The following is an 18186-nucleotide window of genomic DNA, read 5'->3' on the forward strand; positions in this document are numbered from 1 at the left end:
CCAGCAAGTCTGATGCAAGAAAAGTACTTAAAAGTTTTTCAGCTATTTATTATTGTTGTTATTGTGTATTTTAGTTTTGCTTGTTTGTTTCATTTTGGTTTTTTGAGAGGGAGCTCTCTATGTAGCCCTGGCTGTCCTGGAACTTTCTATGTATACCAGGCTAGCTAGCCTTGATTGAACTCAGAGATGCTCCTGTCACTGCCCCACTGCCCCTGCTGGGATTAAAGGTGTGTACCACCATGCCTAGTTTCTGTTATGTTCAAGAGGTACATGAACAAAATCTTATTACTACAGCACCAACTTCCTCAAGGAAATTTAAATCTATTTTTTAAAAAGCAGAGACAGCAAAATTGGCATGGCAATGAAAATCAAAATAGAGCCTAATCCTCAGGGTCAGAGCAGCATCAGTGGGAAGCCCCAACACCAGCCCAGAAGCAGCATCAGAAGGAGGTCCCAGCCTCAGGCTTGGGAGCAGAGAGCAACCACTGGGTAAGGAATCAGCAACAGTTTCCAACTGTGGCTTCCAGAAACTATAGCAAGAAGGTCCTTTGGGAAAGAGAACCTGTGTCCCAGCCAGCAGCCACTGCCATTTCTCAGTTGGAGATTCCCGCTACTACAGCAACCACTGGACCCTCAGCCCCACCTACACCAAAAGGAGCAATCACTACAGCTGTGGGCCCCACCTCCAACCAGAGGAGCATCCACCAGAGATGTAGCCCCATCTGCACCTCAAGGAAGGATCACCTGAGCCTAGGGCCCACTTCCACTAGGAGGAGTGTTCACCAGAGGCTCTGCTCTGCTTGCTCAGTCAACGGAGCCACAGCCCCAACTATACCAATTGGAGAAAGAGAGACACCCTGAAGCATAAGCTCCAACTATACCAATTAGAGGAAGAGATGCATGGACAACAAGGTAAGAACACTCAACAATATAAAGATCAATATGGCATCACTAGCAACTCGTGAACATCCCAACACAGATGATGTGGAAGAAAACAACCTAAAAAAATAACTTTATGAGGATGACTGAAGCCCTTAAAGAGAAAATGAAAACTCCCTTAAGAAATGAAGGAAAAGACAAACAAAAAATTAGAAGAAATCGACAAATGCCTTAAAGAAAAAGCAATCAAACAAGTGAAGGAAATGATTCAAGTTTGAAATATGAAATAAGGCAATAAAGAAAACACAAACTGAGGGAATCCTGGATATGGAAAATCTGGTTAAACGACCAGGAACCACAAATACAAGCATAAACAACAGAATACAAAGGATGGAAGAGAAAATTTCAGGCACTGAAGATACAATAGAAGAAATAGATTCATCGGTCCAAGAAAATTTTAAATTCAACAAATCCTTAACACAAAGCATGCAGGAAATCTGGGATGAAAAGATGGAACCTAATAATAACAGGGATAGAAGAAAAAAGAAGTCCAACTCAAAGGCACAGAAAATATATTCAATAAAATCATAGAAGAAAACTTTCCCAACGTAAAAAGGGCATGCCTATCAAAGTACAAGAATTTTACAGAACACCAAAATAGGCTGGACCAGAAAACAAAAACAAAACCCTCCTTCACCACATAATAATTAAAACAATAAATGTACAGAATAAAGAAAGAATATTAAGAGCTACAAAGGAGAAAGAACAGGTAACATATAAAGGCAGACCTATCAGAATTACACCTGACTTCTCAATGGAAATAATGAAAGCCAGGCAAGAAGGCCAGAAGGTCCTGGTCAGACATTATGCAGAAACACTAAGGGACCAGAGATGCCAGCACAGACTACTTCTTCCAGCAAAGCTTTCACTAACCATAGATGGAGAAAACAAGATATTCCATAATACAACCAGATTTATAGTACCTATCCACAAACCCAGCCTTACAGAAAGTATTAGAAGGACAACACCAACCCAAGAAGTTAGCTACATCCACAAGAACACGGGCAATAGATGAGCTTATAGCAGCAAACACCAAAGAAGGAATTGAACACACAATGCCATCACCACCAACAAAAACAAAACTAACAGGAATTAGCAATCACTGGTCATTAATCTCCATTAATATAAATGGTCTCAATTCACCTATAAAAAGACACAGGCTAATAGATTGGTTACAAAAACAGAATCTATCCTCCTGCAGCATAGAAGAAATACACCTCGACCTCACTAACAGACATTACCTCAGAGTAAAGGATTGAGAAAAAATTTTCCAATCAAATGGACCTAAGAAGCTGGTGTAGTTATCATAATATCTAACAAAAAAGACTTCAAACTAAAATCAATCAAAAAAGATGAAGAAGGGCATTTCATATTCATCACAGGAAAAATCCATCAGGAAGTCACAATTCTGAACATCTATGCGCCAAGCACAAGGACTACTGCATTTGTAAAAGAAACATTACTAAAGCTTAAATCCCACACACTAATAGTGGGAGACTTTAACACCACAATCTCACCCTGGACATATCTGCCAGACAGAAGCATAACAGGGAAATGAGGGAACTAACAGATATTATGACTCAAAGGAACTTAACAAACATCTACAAAACATTCCACCCAAACACAAAAGAATATACTTTCTTTTAAGAACCATCTCAAATATAGACCACATACTAAATAACAAAGCAAAATTCAACAGATACAAAAAAAAATTGCAATAACCCCTGTACCCTATCAGATCACCAGAGTTTGAAAGCACTAGAACAGAAGAAGGAAATTCACCCAGAAGGAGTAAACAGCAAGAAACAGTGAAATTGAGGACTGAAATCAATAAAATAGAAACAAAGAAAACAATACTAAGAATCAATGAGACAAAGAGTTGGTTCCTTGACAAATTCAACAAAATACACAAACCTTTATCCGAACTAACCAAAAGACAGAGAGAGAATATCCAAATTAACAAAATCAGAAACAAAAGGGGGACATAACAACAGACACCTAGGAAATCAAGAAAATCATCAGGTCATACTTAAAAAACCTATATTCTGGGGCTGGAGAGATAACTTAGAGGTTAAGAGCACTGACTGCTTTTCCAGAGGTCCCGAGTTCAATTCCCACCAATTGCATGGTGGCTCACAACCATCTGTAATGAGATCTGGTAACCTCTTCTGGCATACAGGGATACATGCAGGCAGAATACTGTATACATAATAAATAAATATTTTTTAAAAACCTGCACTCCACAAAATTGGAAAACTTTAAGGAGATGAACAATTTTCTAGCTAATTACCACATACCAAAATTAAATCAAGAACAGATAAACAACTTAATCCCCTTATAACCCCTAAGGAAATAGTTATCAATAGTCTCCCAACCAAAAAACAGCCCAGGCCCAGATGGTTTCAGTGCAGAATTCTATCAGATGTTCAAAGAACTAATACCAATACTCCTCAAATTATTCCACACAACAGAAACAGAAGGAACATTGCCAACCTCTTTTTACAAGCCCACAGTTACCTTGATACCCAAACTATACACAGATACAACTGAGAAAGACAATTATGGGCCAATTTCCATCAGGACCATTGATACAAAAATACTCAATAAAATACTGGCAAACCAAATCCAAGAACACATCATAAAAATCATCCACCAGAGATGTAGGGATGGTTCAACATATGAAAATCTGTCAATGTAATCCACCATATAAGCAAAGCGAAAGAAAAACAATACCACATGATCATCTCATTAGATGCAGAAAAAGGCCTCCAAATTTAACACCTTTTCATGATAACAGTCTTGGAAAGAACAGGAATACAAGAAACATAACTAAACATAATAAAGTCAATATACAGTAACCCAACAGCCAACATCAAATTAAATGGTGAGAAACTCAAAGCAATCCCTGTGAAATCAGCAACAAGACAAGACTGTCCACTCTCTCTGTATCTATTCAATATAGTACTCAAAGTTCTAGTTGGAGCAATAAGACAACAAAAGGAGATTAAGGGGATACAAATTAGAAAAGAAGTCAAACTCACTATTTTCTGGTGATATGACAGTTTACATAAGCAACCCCAAAAATTCTACCAGTAAACTCCTACAACTGATAAACACCTTCAGTAATGTAGCAGGACAGAAGATTAACTCAAATAAAAAAAAAAAAATCAGTAGCCTTCCTATATAAAGATGATAAAAGGCCTGAGAAAGAAATCAGAGAAACATCATCCTTTACAATAGCCACAAATAACATAAAATATCTTGGGGTAACTCTAACCAAACAAGTGAAAGACCTGTATGATAGGAACTTTAAGTCTTTGAAGAAAGAAATTAAAGAAGATACCAGAATATGGAAAGATCTCCCATGCTCTTGGATAGGTAGGATCAACATAATAAAAATGGCAATCCTACCAAAAGTAATCTACAGATTCAATGCAATCCCCATCAAAATCTTAGCATAATTCTTCACAGACCTAGAAAGAACAATACTCAAATTCATATGGAAAAACAAAAGACCCAGGATAGCCAAACAACCCTGTACAATAAAGGAACTTCGGGAGGCATCACCATCCATGACTTCAAGTTCTACTACAGAGCTATAGTGATGAAAACACCTTGGTATTGGCATAAAAACAGACAGGTGAACCAATGGAATAGAATTGAAGACACTGATTATCAACCCACATACCTATGAACACCTAATTTTTGACAAAGAAGCTAAAAATGGAAAATGGAAAAAAGAAAACATATTCAACAAATGGTGCTGGTATAATTGGATATCCACATGTATAAGAATGAAAATAGATCCCTATCTATCACCATGCACAAAACTCAAGTCCAAATGGATCAAAGACCTCAATATAAATCCAGCTACACTGAGCCTCAGAAGAGAAAAGTGGGAAATAAATTTGAACACATAGGCACAGGAGACCACTTCCTAAATAGAACACCAGTAGCAAAGACACTGAGAGCAAAAATTAATAAATGGGACCTCCTGAAACTGAGAAGCTTCTGTAAAGCAGAGGACACAGTCAACAAGGCAAAACAGCTTCCTACAGAAATGGAAAAGATCTTTACCAACCCCACATCTGACAGAGGGCTGATCTCAAAAATACACAAAGAACCCAAGAAACTAGAAACCAAACTACCAAATAATCCAATTAAAAAATGGGGTACAGATCTAAACACAGAATTCTCAACAGAACAATCTCAAACAGCAGAAAGACATTTAAGGAAATGCTCAACATCCTTAGTCATCAGAAAATGCAAATCAAAACAACTGTGAAATACCATCTTATACCAATCAGAATGGCTAAGATCAAAAACACTGATGACAGCTGGAGAGGATGCGGAGAAAGGAGGACACTCCTGCATTGCTGGTGGGAGTACAAACTTGTACAGCTGCTGTGAAAATCAGTATGGTGCGTTCTCAGAAACTTAGTGATCAACCTACCTCAAGACCCTGCAATACCACTTTTGGGCATATACGAAAAGGAGGCACATTCACACCACAAGGACATTTCCTCAACTATGTTCATAGCAACATTATTTCTACTAGCCAGAACTTGGAAACAACCTAGATGCCCCTCAACAAAAGAATGGATAAAGAAAATATGGTACACTTACATAATGGAGTATCATTCATCGGTAAGAAAAAATGACATCCTAAAATTTGCTGAACAAATGAACTGAACTAAAAAAAAACCAACAACAAGAAAAAACATGCTGAGTGAGATAACCCAGACCTAGAAATACAAATATAGTATGTACTCATTCATAAGAGGATACCAGACTTAAAGCAAAAGATAACTAGCCTACAATCCACAACCCCAGAGAAGTTAGAACCCTCTTCCAGAAACAGATGGAAGCAGATGCAAAAATCCACAACTAAGCATTGGGCCAAGCTCCTAGGGGATAATCGAAGTGAGGGAGGATAGATAATATGAACAAAGAAGTCAAGATCATGATGGGGAAACCCCCAGAATCAGCTGACCCGAGCTAGTGAGAGATCACTAACTCTGGTCTGACAAATGGGGAACTTGCATAAGACCAAACTAGACTCTGTTAAATATATAGGTGACAATGGTGGGGCTGGGACAATAGAGGAGGCCACTGGCATTGGGTCCAAGATCTAACTCTAATGCACAAACTGGCTTAGTGGAGCCTTCTGGAGAGATACCTTGCTCAGCCTAGACACAGGGGCATCAGGAGGTGAGGTGGGGTGCCTTGGTCCTTCCTCAATGAGATGATGGGACAGACTTAGTAGACTGCCTGGGGGGTGGGGGGTCTTATCCTCTCTAAGGAGAAGATGGGAGGTGGGGTGGAGGGATGTGGGGGGAGCGGGAGGAGAGGAGGGAGGGGGAAGTGAGATTAGAATATAAAAAATATAAAAAAAAGAAAACCAAATAGAAAACAAATATAATGAGTTTATAAATTAACTGTATTAAGCTAAAGAGCATAAAAAATCAATCCCAATTACCATTACCAAATCACTTTTGTATATATTCAACTTATATTCCTTAATTACAAGAAAGAGCCTATGCAGGTAAATCTGGAGATTTCAACAGAATCATCAGTTACTAATTCATATACACTAAAAAGGATAACTGCTCTTTTAATTTTTTTAGATTTTCTTTATTATGTATACAACATTCTGCTTCCATGTATATCTGCACACCAGAAGAGGGTACCAGATCTCATAATGGATAGTTGTGACCCACCATGTGGTTGCTGGAAATTGAACTCAAGACCCATGGAAGAATAGTCAGTGCTCTTAACCTCTGAGCCATCTCTCCAGCTCCAAGTAACTGCTCTTGACTGTGGAAAATATACAATTATGACAAACTTTTACAGAGCTAATAATATCTCATCTGGAATAAACGATTTTATTCTTTTTAATTTTCTCAACTTCCATGTATTTAATCCAAACCAAATTATTAAAGTTAATAAAGAAGATATCTGTATCTCTCTTTGCTGCTCCATCAGTTTTTGCTCTTCAAAATAGAGAAGGGTAACTTCCTTCCACATAGGTGAGAATTTAAAGAGAAAGACAATATTTACAATTCTTCAGTTGGCTTTGAGGAGGGGGGTATAACAACGTTGCTCTGTGTAGCCTTGGCTGGCCTGAAACTCACAGAAATCCACCTGCCTTTTACCCAGAATGATGGGATCACGTTTCTTTATAAAACAAACATTTTGCAAACAAAGCTTGCAAAATGACCATGAAAGTCTGATGCCTTGAGTTCAATTCCTTGAATTCCTTGAACCCACAGCAGAAAGAGAAGTAACTCCCAGAGGGTTATCCTCTGACTTTTACATACTTATGACAACTAAGACATAGGCACAGGCACTCGCGTGTACACACACACACACACACACACACACACACACACACACACACACTATGATGATGATGACGATAAATAAAATTTAAAAAAAATTTAAGGTGAGATGGGCGTTGGTGGCGCACCCCTTTAATCCCAGCACTAAGGAGGCAGAGGCAGTCAGATCTAGGTGAATTCAAGGCCAGCCTGGTCTACAGAGTGAGTGCCAGGATAGGCTCCAAAGCTACACAGAGAAACCCTGTCTTGAAAAACCAAAAAAAAAAAAAAAAAAAAAATTAAGGTGGTCACTTTCTTAAGAGTCAGACACCACTGCTATATTTACTCCAGGCCTACCAATTTTAAAATCATCCCCTGGAATAACTGCCTCAGGAACACAAAGCTACACTATTCTGCTGGATTATTTTCTTTAAAAGACTTATTTTTTAATCATGTGTGTATGGGTGTGCACGCACACACACACACAGGGGCATACTACATGTATGGGTGCCCAGGGAGGCTCAAGGTCTACAATCCCCTGAAGCTGGAGTTACAGGTGGCTTTTGAGCTGCCTGATTTGGGTGCTGATGATGAATCAAATTTGGGTCCACTGGATGAATAAATAACACACACTTTTAAATGCTGAGCCATTTCTCCAGCTTGTGAATTATTATCTAACAGAAGATACACTGATACCACTACAGATGCCAAAAAGCTTGACCTTACTCCAATCTTACAAATGGTAACTGCAGGGCTGAGAATATGGCTCAAGTACAGAACGCTTGACTAGCATACACAAAGCTCTGGTTCTATCTCCAGGAATATTTGGGGTTAGGAGTCAAGAGTGTGAGAAGTTCTAGACCAGAACTACATGATACCCTGTTATAATGTACCATAGCATAACACAGCATAGATAAAAGCAAAACTAAAATAACTCATTTTACCCAATGCATTTTACCTGAGACATGATTATTGATTGAAAAAAAAAATAAAGCCAATAGATACATTGGTCAAAGATCTCTACAAGCCCTATTAATACTATATTCAGCTACATTTGGGCTAAAAAATATTAGAGAGGCAGTGAGATATAATATGAAGAGCAGGAACCACAGAGCCCTAGACCCAAATGCTGGCTACAGTATGTACAGGAAAGTGAAGTATGATTAAATAAATCAACTTATCTTTTTTTTTGGGGGGGGGGGTGTCTGTATGAAGAAAGTGGGAGCGCCATGGCACATAGGGAAGTCAGAGGACAACTACAACTTTCTATAGCTAGGTCTCTCTTTCCATGTGGATCCCAGGATCAAACTTAGGTTGTCAGACATGGAAACAAGCATCTTTACCCACTGTACTATTTCTATGGCCCAAAGTTTATCTTTTGAAACTTCAGTCTCCTGATTTTGAAAATGTAATTCATATCTACCTCAAAATGGGTTAAGAATGAAAAAGGATAAAGCATGTATAACTATATAGAGCAACTCAATAAATGTTAGTTTCCTATCCAACCCAGAGTAAAAAATTCTAAACCTGTGGACACTGTAACATTCCTTCTATGGAAAAGATGTCAGTACCCCCAAATTATAATCAATTTTTATAATATAATCCATTTATAAATTAGACAACTGCCTGGATTCTCTACTTCCAGAGTATATAGCACAGAGAGACAGAGACAGAGTAACCAAGATCAACGCTTACAACCAAACAGAAGTACCAGCTTCTCACTAGTTCTAATGAAAGAACTGCAACTTATGGTAAGCTAACCTTTTCACCCAGTTCATTACTAGACCTTTGAAAGTCTCAAAAACCTAGTTGTTACATTAAAACAGGATGAATATCCATGTCCATGTCCCCACAGTGGTTGGGGGTCTAGGGTGGTGTCTGTGGCTCATATTACCACCAAGGGCTCTGCAGATGCCTGGGGTCTGATGCCCGAGGGCCATGCTGCCACAGAGGCTCTGCTGATACAGGGCCACCGGGGACATGGTAGCATCCAGCCCATGGTCCTGCTGCACCTGGTACTGTGGTTATGTGCATGGACCATGTTAGCACAGGGCATGCTGTGCTGAGCCGGCCCTGTCCTTCACTGGCCCTGCCCCTTGCTGGTTACTGCAGCAGGCAAGCTGTCCTTACCCCTCAGGGGAGAACTGGCCCCATGCTAGGGAAAGATGGCCGCACCCCTCACTACAGGCATACACCTCACCTGGAAGGCACACTAGAGCCTGACGCAGCGGTCTAGAACACATATGAGCCAACCCTAAGGGAGTGACAGCAGGACAGCTGATCCTCGCCTCCTCCCTGCCCCTCCCCCATCTACCAAGTGGTGGCATAGGTGAGAGAAATATGCCTCCCCACTCCTCCTATTACCACTTGTAGAAGGGGAGAGAGCTGGCCCTGGGGTCACAAGAGTGGGAGAGCTAGCCCTGACCCTCACTGGCTGCAGCACACAAGAGAGTGGACTTTGTAGTGAAGACTTCTCGGTTTAGCCCGATCCCACTGGACCAGTTTCTCTCTACCCACCGGGTCCCTGCAGGCCCTTATAAGATAACCACTCAGAGACTCAATATTTATAATTGCTTGGCCAATGGCTTAGGCTTATTACTGGCTAGCTCTCTCTCTTACAAATTAACCCATTTGTACTAATCTGTGTAACACCACATGGCTGTAGTTTACTGGTGATGTATTCCCTGGCATCTTGTTTCCCTGGTGGTTACATGGCACCTCCTAGACCCTGATCTCAGTTCAGATTTCCCACCTAGCTTTACTCTGCTTAGCCATTAGCAGAAAAAGCTTTATTCATCAACCAATAAAAACAACATGTATTTGCAGCATACAGAATGACATTCCATATCAGGGCTCGCACACTAGAGCTGACCATGCTGTCAGGGATGCAGGTGAGCCAACCCTGAGGGCATGAAAGCAGGAGAGCTAACCCTGAATGCCTCACCCTTGTATGCTCCCTACAGCAATCAGGAGACAGGGCCCTGTACCTTGCCTGGACAAAACAGTAGAACTGACTCTGGTAATGGGAATGTCGGAGGACCCTGATCTGAGGATGTGAGAACATGAGAACTGGCTTGACTCATAGCTGTAGGCTGCACTGGGTAAGCTAGCCAAAGCAATGCTGGAGAGTTCACCTGGGCAGTGATGTTAAGAAAAAGCTGGCCAGCTGACTAACCCAACTACCACCCAGGTCTAGAAACAGGGCTATGAATTGGCTAACCACAACCTCCACCAAATCTATGAACTGCTGGAGCATGTGAAGGGAATAAACCAACAGATCCAAAACAGCAGGGTCTCCATGACACAGGACAGAAGTGAAAGCCCATTATTGGTGGTGTACCATGAGCCAGAGGCCTAGAGCCAGACCAGTGACTTCTGGAATGAACACTTGCAAATAAAGATAAGTGGAACAAACTGTGTGACTCATCGAGCCACACTATAGCTTCCAAACCTATTTCATTTGTTTCTTTGTTCTGTTTGTTTTTCTGTTTTCTTTTAAATTTGATTTTGATTTAGGGGAAGTTCTAAGGACAGAGGGCAGATGTGAGGAGACATAGAGATAAGTAGGATCAAAATGCATGATGTGAAATCCACAAAGAATCAGTAAAAGTTAAAAAAAAAAAAAAACAGCATGAATAGTAAATTTACTTTTTTTAAGTCTGAATATTTTTAAAACAGATTTCTGAGTTTAATTAACAATAGCTGAGTTTAATTATTTCCTAAATCCATAGTGCTAATGGTTCTACATCTTAAACACCACTGACACAGATACAAAAATAATAACATGTATAATCAACACAAAAACAAACTGTTAAATCCCTTCCAAATATCAACTCTTACCTCTGCATTTTCATGGCCTTCCAAAGTCATACAAATATCCAGATCACTATCACGGAATCCAAATCCATTCTTTGAAGAACCAAATAAACACAATCTTGCCTTTTCTAAGCTCAAGAAAACAATTCAATGAGCAGGTTAGAGGAGTCATTTAACATCTACTAATAGCTTAACACAAATCGATACCCTGAGAAATCCCAAAACATTTAACCCCAGCTAGGATCTTTTGCTGAGGTTCTTATACCCAAGTAGCTAACTGTACTTTCTTTTCAACATATCATAAATTGAACATGGCTGTACTATCTACCTCACCCTGGCCTTCTATTATTCCTATAATTCCAACTGTGTTTGGTAAAGTTGATTATCAGTCTTATGGGGGATCTCTAGACATGATTATGAAGTACTATCTAGATTATGTTAAATGAGGTGGTGGGACCCACCCTTAATGTGAGTGATAGGATTCCATGGACTAAATAAAAAGGAGAAATTGAGCTAACACAAGCATTCATCATTTCCTGCTTCCTAACTAGATACATTGTGACCAGTGGTCTCCAGCTCAAGCATTCATCATTTCCTGCTTCCTAACTGGATACATTGTGACCAGTGGTCTCCAGCTCAAGCATTCATCATTTCCTGCTTCCTAACTGGATACATTGTGACCAGATGTCTCCTGCTGCTGTGATAGATGCTAGTCCCTACAACTATATGCCAAAATAAATCCTTCCTTAAATTATTTTCTCAGGTATTTTGTCGAAGCAAGGAGACAAGTAACTAAAACACTAATTCTCAGCAAACAGTATCATTTTCTATTTAGATGTTCACTAGAAATATAGGAGGTCTTTAATACCGTGCTCAACCTACATAAGCCAATCACTAAGACCTTCAGCTTCTTCCCACTGAACTACCTACCACCCACTGTTGTTCTTTAACACCAGTACCAAAGGTTAAGCTCAATATCTGATAATCTGATAACTCATCTCTTAAAAGTAAACTAGTTCTTTCAGTGTATAATTCAAGTACTTTTAAATTATCACCTCAATACATAGGGTTAATTTTCCTCCCATAGTCACTGTAATTCACTAGACATAAATCATGTTAGAGTTATTCCTTTTCATTTAAGAGTTCTTCTATAACACCTACTTTTCAAACAAATTGTAACTTAAAAGTTTAATTACACTTATATTAATTTATTTATTAGTTGGGGCATGCAAAAGTGTGCTGGCGGCCATGTCAGCAGGTAGCAACTGAAGTTCAAGGTGTTAGCCCACCAGGAGGTAACTCCCTGATAAGTGAATCTTGGATAGGCAAGGTCCCAAGACCACAGCACCTGGAATGTCTTTTGCTTCTGCTGTGCCTTTACTGTTTGTTGCTGCCATCTTCCTCTGGTATCTAGCATGGTGTCAATGGGTGTGGGAAGCTCTCCACTACCTGTAATGTAGTGTGTTTATCTCATGGAAGCATCCCGTTCTACTGGGCAATTTTACCTGTGGATTATTATTAAGATGATTCCTTCCTAGCTGTACTTCTAACTAGTAATAATAATGTTAGTTTAAATGGAGTTTTAATGATAAAAATAAAACAAGAAAAGTGTCACACGGCTAGAACATATGAGTTTCTTTTATTGAGGAGCACTATAAACTGTGGCTTAGGTTGATGACCAAGAAAAACAACTGAGCCGGGTGGTAGTGAAGCACACCTTTAATCCCAGCCCTCAGGAGGCAGAGGCAGGAGGAACTCTGTGAGTTGGAGGCCCACTGGGATTAGAGGCCAACACTTGCCATATTTTTAAAACTTTATTTGTGCATGTGTGCATGTGCCACAACACATGTGGAGCACAGAGAATAATTCACAGAAGTTGATTGTCTCCATCCACCTCATGGGTCTAAGGAATCAAATTCAGCTGAGCATCTTTACCCAATGAGCCATCTCACTAGCCCAAGAATTTATTTTTATGAGTTTTATTTTGAGGTTTTGTTTGTTGGTTTGTTTGTTTGGTTTTTCGAGACAGGGTTTCTCTGTGGCTTTGGAGCCTATCCTGGCACTCGTTCTGTAGACCAGGCTGGCCTCGAACTTACTGAGGTCTGTCGCCTCTGCCTCCCGAGTGCTGAGATTGAGGCGTGCACCACCAACTCCTGGCTGAGTTTTATTTTGAATTCTACTAAAATAAAATATCATTTAAAGTACCCTCAACATAAAATACTTTAACATGAGCCTTCGTTTTTCAAATACACAAAATATTCATGAAAAAGAGGCTATGATGACCAAAGAAAATCGAGTATGAATTTTATTTTAAAGAGAGGGAAGAGACTTAAGATTGTCTAAACATCATCAGTTAGGATAGCTGACAAGTGAGCACAGGGCCAGGAGGCCTGTCTCTGCCTTCTCAGTAAGGAGATTACAAAAGTGTACACATGTGTGTGTGAGCATGTAGGCACATATGGACACAAATGCTTGTAGAGACCAAAAAAGTGTTGAATCTCTAGAATTACAAACAGTCCACTGTACACTAGTGCTGAGAATCAAACTCAGGTTCTCTGGAAAAACAAGTGTTCTCAAACACTGAGCCATCTCTCCAGCATCTGCACCCTATGTTTTTACACTGGTCCTGGGAATAAAACTCAGGTCCTCATGCTCACAACACTTACAAGTGAGCCATCTACCCAGATCTAAATAAATTACTATAAATATCCTTTTCTAAAATATGTGATCATAAACCTCGTTTCTTTATGCTCACACTAAAAAACTGTCTTGTTCTGCCATTTTGGAGCAAAAGCCTTCAGGTCGTGCTTGATTTTTCTTTCCTTTACACCATACATGCACTAGCAATTCCTGTTAGCTCTAGCTTCAAATACAACTCAATTCTGACCACTTACTTCCTCTAGTTCTGTGCTTCATCTGTACTTACGTCACAGTTCTCTGCAATGTTCTTGCTGGTACTCTCAGAGGGGTATAATCTGTTCTCTAGAATGCATCACTTAATGCTAAAAGCTTCTATATAGCTTTCATTAAACAAAATGTTCTTCTACCAATATCCAAATGGTTCTAATGATCTAATCTTTAGGATACTTCTATGACCTCATCTTTCTATTACAACTTATCTTATACATTCCACTCCAAACACAGTGAACTTCCAATCAGTCTTAAAAAATGTCATACATAATCTAAGACTTGGTATCTACCCTTTCTTTCTATAATGTTCTCTCTTTGGAAGTTCATATAATGTGTTACTTTGTATTATTTAGACTCAACTCAATCGCTACCTCAGGAGAGATTTACTAACAACTTATCACCACACTTTTAATAGCATTTACTATTTACTGATATAGTTATATCTATTTCACTTGACTGCTATCCCCTCTTAAATATACTCATGAAAGCAGTTTCTCTTTTATGAGTAATACTGCCACAGAAAGCAAAACAGCACTTAACATATAACTGTTAATAAACATTTTTAAGTCAATTAAAATAAAACATTACGTAACAGTAACGACCAACTTTTAGCCTATGACATACCATCATATTCTTTTTGTATAAACTTTTCCAAGCCAATTAAAATTTGCTCCCTGTTATGTTGTTCAGAGCAAGGTGGTGATAATTCATCTATATGAAAAAGAGAAAGAAAAGTGAGAAAAACAGAATATAAAAATTCCTTCAGGTTTTAAACCTAAAAATTTTGACTCTTTATTTTCACTATTTACTTTTTTGTTTTGTTTCAAGACAGGGTTTCTCTGTGTAGCTTTGGAGCCTGTACTGGAACTCACTCTGTAGACCAGGCTAGACTCAAACTCACAGAGATCCACCTGCCTCTGCCTACCGAGTGCTGGGATTAAAGGTTCTCATCACCTTGCCTGGCTGAGATGGAACCTTTAAGAGGTATAACAATAGTAGGAAGTCTTCCAATCATAGAGAACATGTCCTTGAAGAGGGGAAATTTTGGAATCCTATGCACTTCCTCTTCTCTTCAGCATAGCAACTTTGAGAGTAATGGTTTTGCCATATTGTGCACTTCTGCTACAATACATACCACCTCATCATAAGCACAAAGTGACAGAACCAATAGGTCCTAGACTAAATTCCCTCAAATACTGAGCCCAAATAAACCTATTTTTCTTTTAAGTTGACCCCTTTGAAATTTAGCTTAACATGACTAAATTATAAAAAAAAAAATCATAGAACCAAGAGCACTAAGAGTAAACCAAAGTGAATGAGAACAAAGTATAATGATATATATTTATAATGATTCCATGGAAACCCACTACTATGAAAGCTACACTAAAAAATTAATAAAACTGTTTTAGGGTATACAAATTTTACAAAATGATTCAAGATCAAAGGATCTCAGGATGAAATATAGACTGCAATCAAAGGATTTATTCTATAAATGCACAAAAAGCCTTCACTCAAGGGAGTGGAACAAAAGTACTGAACCTAAGTAATTTTGAAAATAAATGTTAGCCTGGTCTAGTGAATTCCAGAGCTACAGAAACCCTATTGTTGTCTTAAAAAAAAAAAAAAAAAAAAACAAAAAAAACAGCATGGGCACACCTTTAATCCAGCACTTGGGAGGCAGAGGCAGGTGGATCTCTGAGTTCAAAGCCAGCCTAGTCAATGGAGCTAGTTCTAAAACAGCCAAGGCTACACAAAGAAACCCTGTTTCTTGAAAACCAAACCCAAACCAAGCAAACAGTAATCTAAGAGAAAATAAGACAATGAGTGCAATCTGTAAGTTTAAAGCCAAAAGAAACTATACAAATGCTCAACTCTGATGATGATGTTTCTCAAGATTTTAGTTAAATGGTTCTGAGACTGCTAATACAGGTATATTGAAATAAAACAAATAAGTTTTAGTAGCAGATTATGAGAACTGGGGTCTCCTTACTGGAGAAGAACAAAGAATGAAGAATGTAATAACTCAGAATCAAAGAAGAGACTGTGAGTGAAATCAAGTTTAGGATAACATAAATAAGATGACAACATGTAGAAAAATATATACACAAGGGTTAATATTTACACATGTGTTTTCTTGCTGAGTGTCTAAAAGCAACATTCCAATAATGTTAAGAACACATGATGGGTATAGTGGCACAAGATTTAAACACAGCACTGGAGGCAGAAGCAGGCATGCCTTAAATTTGGGCTAGTCAAGGCTACACAGTGAAACTCTGTCTCAAAAACAAGCCATCAACAACAAAACAGAATACCTCCAATTCACATCTTGAATCCTAATACTATTCTCCAATGAAAGAAATTAAGGTACCTTGGAGAAAAGTCCAACTTTAGTACTAAGTCAGAAAATATACACAATAAGCCTAGAGTATCTTGTGGTCCCCAAGGAAACCTAAAAAAATGAATAAAAACCCACACACTGATGAGGTTGTTAGAGACACAAGCTCCAACAAGTTATATTGGATTACACCCAAAAGTATAAGATTTCCATGAGTAAACAATGAAATAAGGAAATGACTAATTACAGAGTTAGTAAAGTATAGCTTAATAAAGCCACTCTGAAAAAACATGCTATCAGCTAGGTATGGCAAGTGGATCTCTGAGCTCAAAGCCAGCTTGGTCTAAAGAACATTCTGGAACAGCCATGGCTACACAGACAAACCCTGTCTCAAAAATAAAATTTGGAAAAAAAAAAAAAGAGGAAGAAAGAAGAAATTATGCTATGGTGCTGGAGAGATGGGCCAGCAGTTAAGAGCACTGACTGCTCTTCCAGAGGACCAGGGTTCAATTCCCAGCACCCACATAGCAGCTCAAAACCATCTGTAACACCAGTTCCATGGAATCCGACACCCTCTTGTGGCCTCCATGGGCACTGCATGCACTGTGGTAAACATACATCCAGGCACTCATATACTCATATACATACATACATGTATGTACGTATGTTTGTATGTATGTGTATATATGTATATATCATATATATATATACTCATATATATGTAACATATATACTCACATACAAATATATATCATGAAGATAAATAAAATTAAAAAAAGAAAACATGATTTAATTATTCCACAATTGAGTATTTCCCACAAAGAAATACCATATGATCATACCAGACTCCTACTTGTGTCTAACAGATTTTTAAAAAGCTTTTTATTTATATGTATGAGTGTTTTACCTCCATGCATGTGTATGCACCATGTACCTGCCTGGTGCCTGCAAAGAGAGCATTGAAAACCACAGAATTGGATTCACAGGTGATTTTGAGCCACCATGTGGATTCAGAGAATTGAGCCTGAGAGCTGCAGTACTTTTAACTGCCAAGCCAACCAACCCTGGGTGTTTTTATGTAGTTCAGACTGGCCTCAAATTTGTGACAATACCACCTCAACTTCCCCAGTGCTAGGAATACAAGGGTATGCCACCATACCCAGCCAGAGTTAGCTAGAATTATGCTAATTTAGGTAAGTGTCTTTTATATCCAGCCAAGCAAACATGGTCCAAAAGAACACAGCAAAGACAGAAATGTTCTCCATCTAGGCCTTCCAATGCAATACCCATACACTATCTGAAAGGTGGAGATAAGCCAGTTAAATTTTTTAACTTTACTTAGCTTTAACTGATCTTAATTCAGTAAGCACAAAGAACTAATAACTATAGTATTAGATATCACAATTATTCAGTTTAAGTTTCTTCAAGTAGTACATACAAATTCAATTGTATTTTCCTTAGTATTTAACACAGTACCCTGAGTATGGTTAGCATTTAATAAAATCTATGCTTGATCTTTTCTATTAATAAAAAACCTGTCAATCAAAATTGAGTTTTTTTATATTAGAAAATAAATATTCAGCATTTAGCAATCTACCTCCAGTAATTTTTGTTCCAAACACTTACCAAAACATCTTTTGCATACTAAATCAAGTATTTCTCGAAATCGGTTTGTCATTGGTGGTAGAGGTTTTAGGTCAATTTTCCTGAAATCCTCTGGGCAATCATTTTTTGAATGGCCATCCTTTTTGCAGATGCTGCATACTATTGTTGGCGGCTAAATAATGGTTAAAAAAAAAAATCCAATGAACTTTTAAGTTATTTCAACACTTAGCATATCCCAAAATAGAGCAGCAACAAACACTA

The 18186-nt window shown here is 38.6% G+C and overlaps 1 protein-coding gene across 7 annotated transcripts in view; it reads right to left on the reverse strand.

The window, feature by feature from the left end:
• Positions 1-18186, reverse strand: part of Tut4 (terminal uridylyl transferase 4) — a 117781-nt gene that overhangs the window by 39778 nt on the left and 59817 nt on the right. For all 7 annotated transcript variants that reach the window (XM_027402424.2, XM_027402421.2, XM_027402422.2 and 4 more), the window contains 3 exons: positions 17947-18097; positions 14610-14696; positions 11100-11203 (listed from right to left, as the gene is read on the reverse strand). In XM_027402424.2, the coding sequence (XP_027258225.1) occupies positions 11100-11203; positions 14610-14696; positions 17947-18097 (342 nt within the window). The remainder of the gene's footprint in view (positions 1-11099; positions 11204-14609; positions 14697-17946; positions 18098-18186) is intronic.

The sequence above is a fragment of the Cricetulus griseus genome, chromosome 2, assembly GCF_003668045.3.
Source record: "Cricetulus griseus strain 17A/GY chromosome 2, alternate assembly CriGri-PICRH-1.0, whole genome shotgun sequence".
NCBI lineage: Eukaryota > Metazoa > Chordata > Mammalia > Rodentia > Cricetidae > Cricetulus > Cricetulus griseus.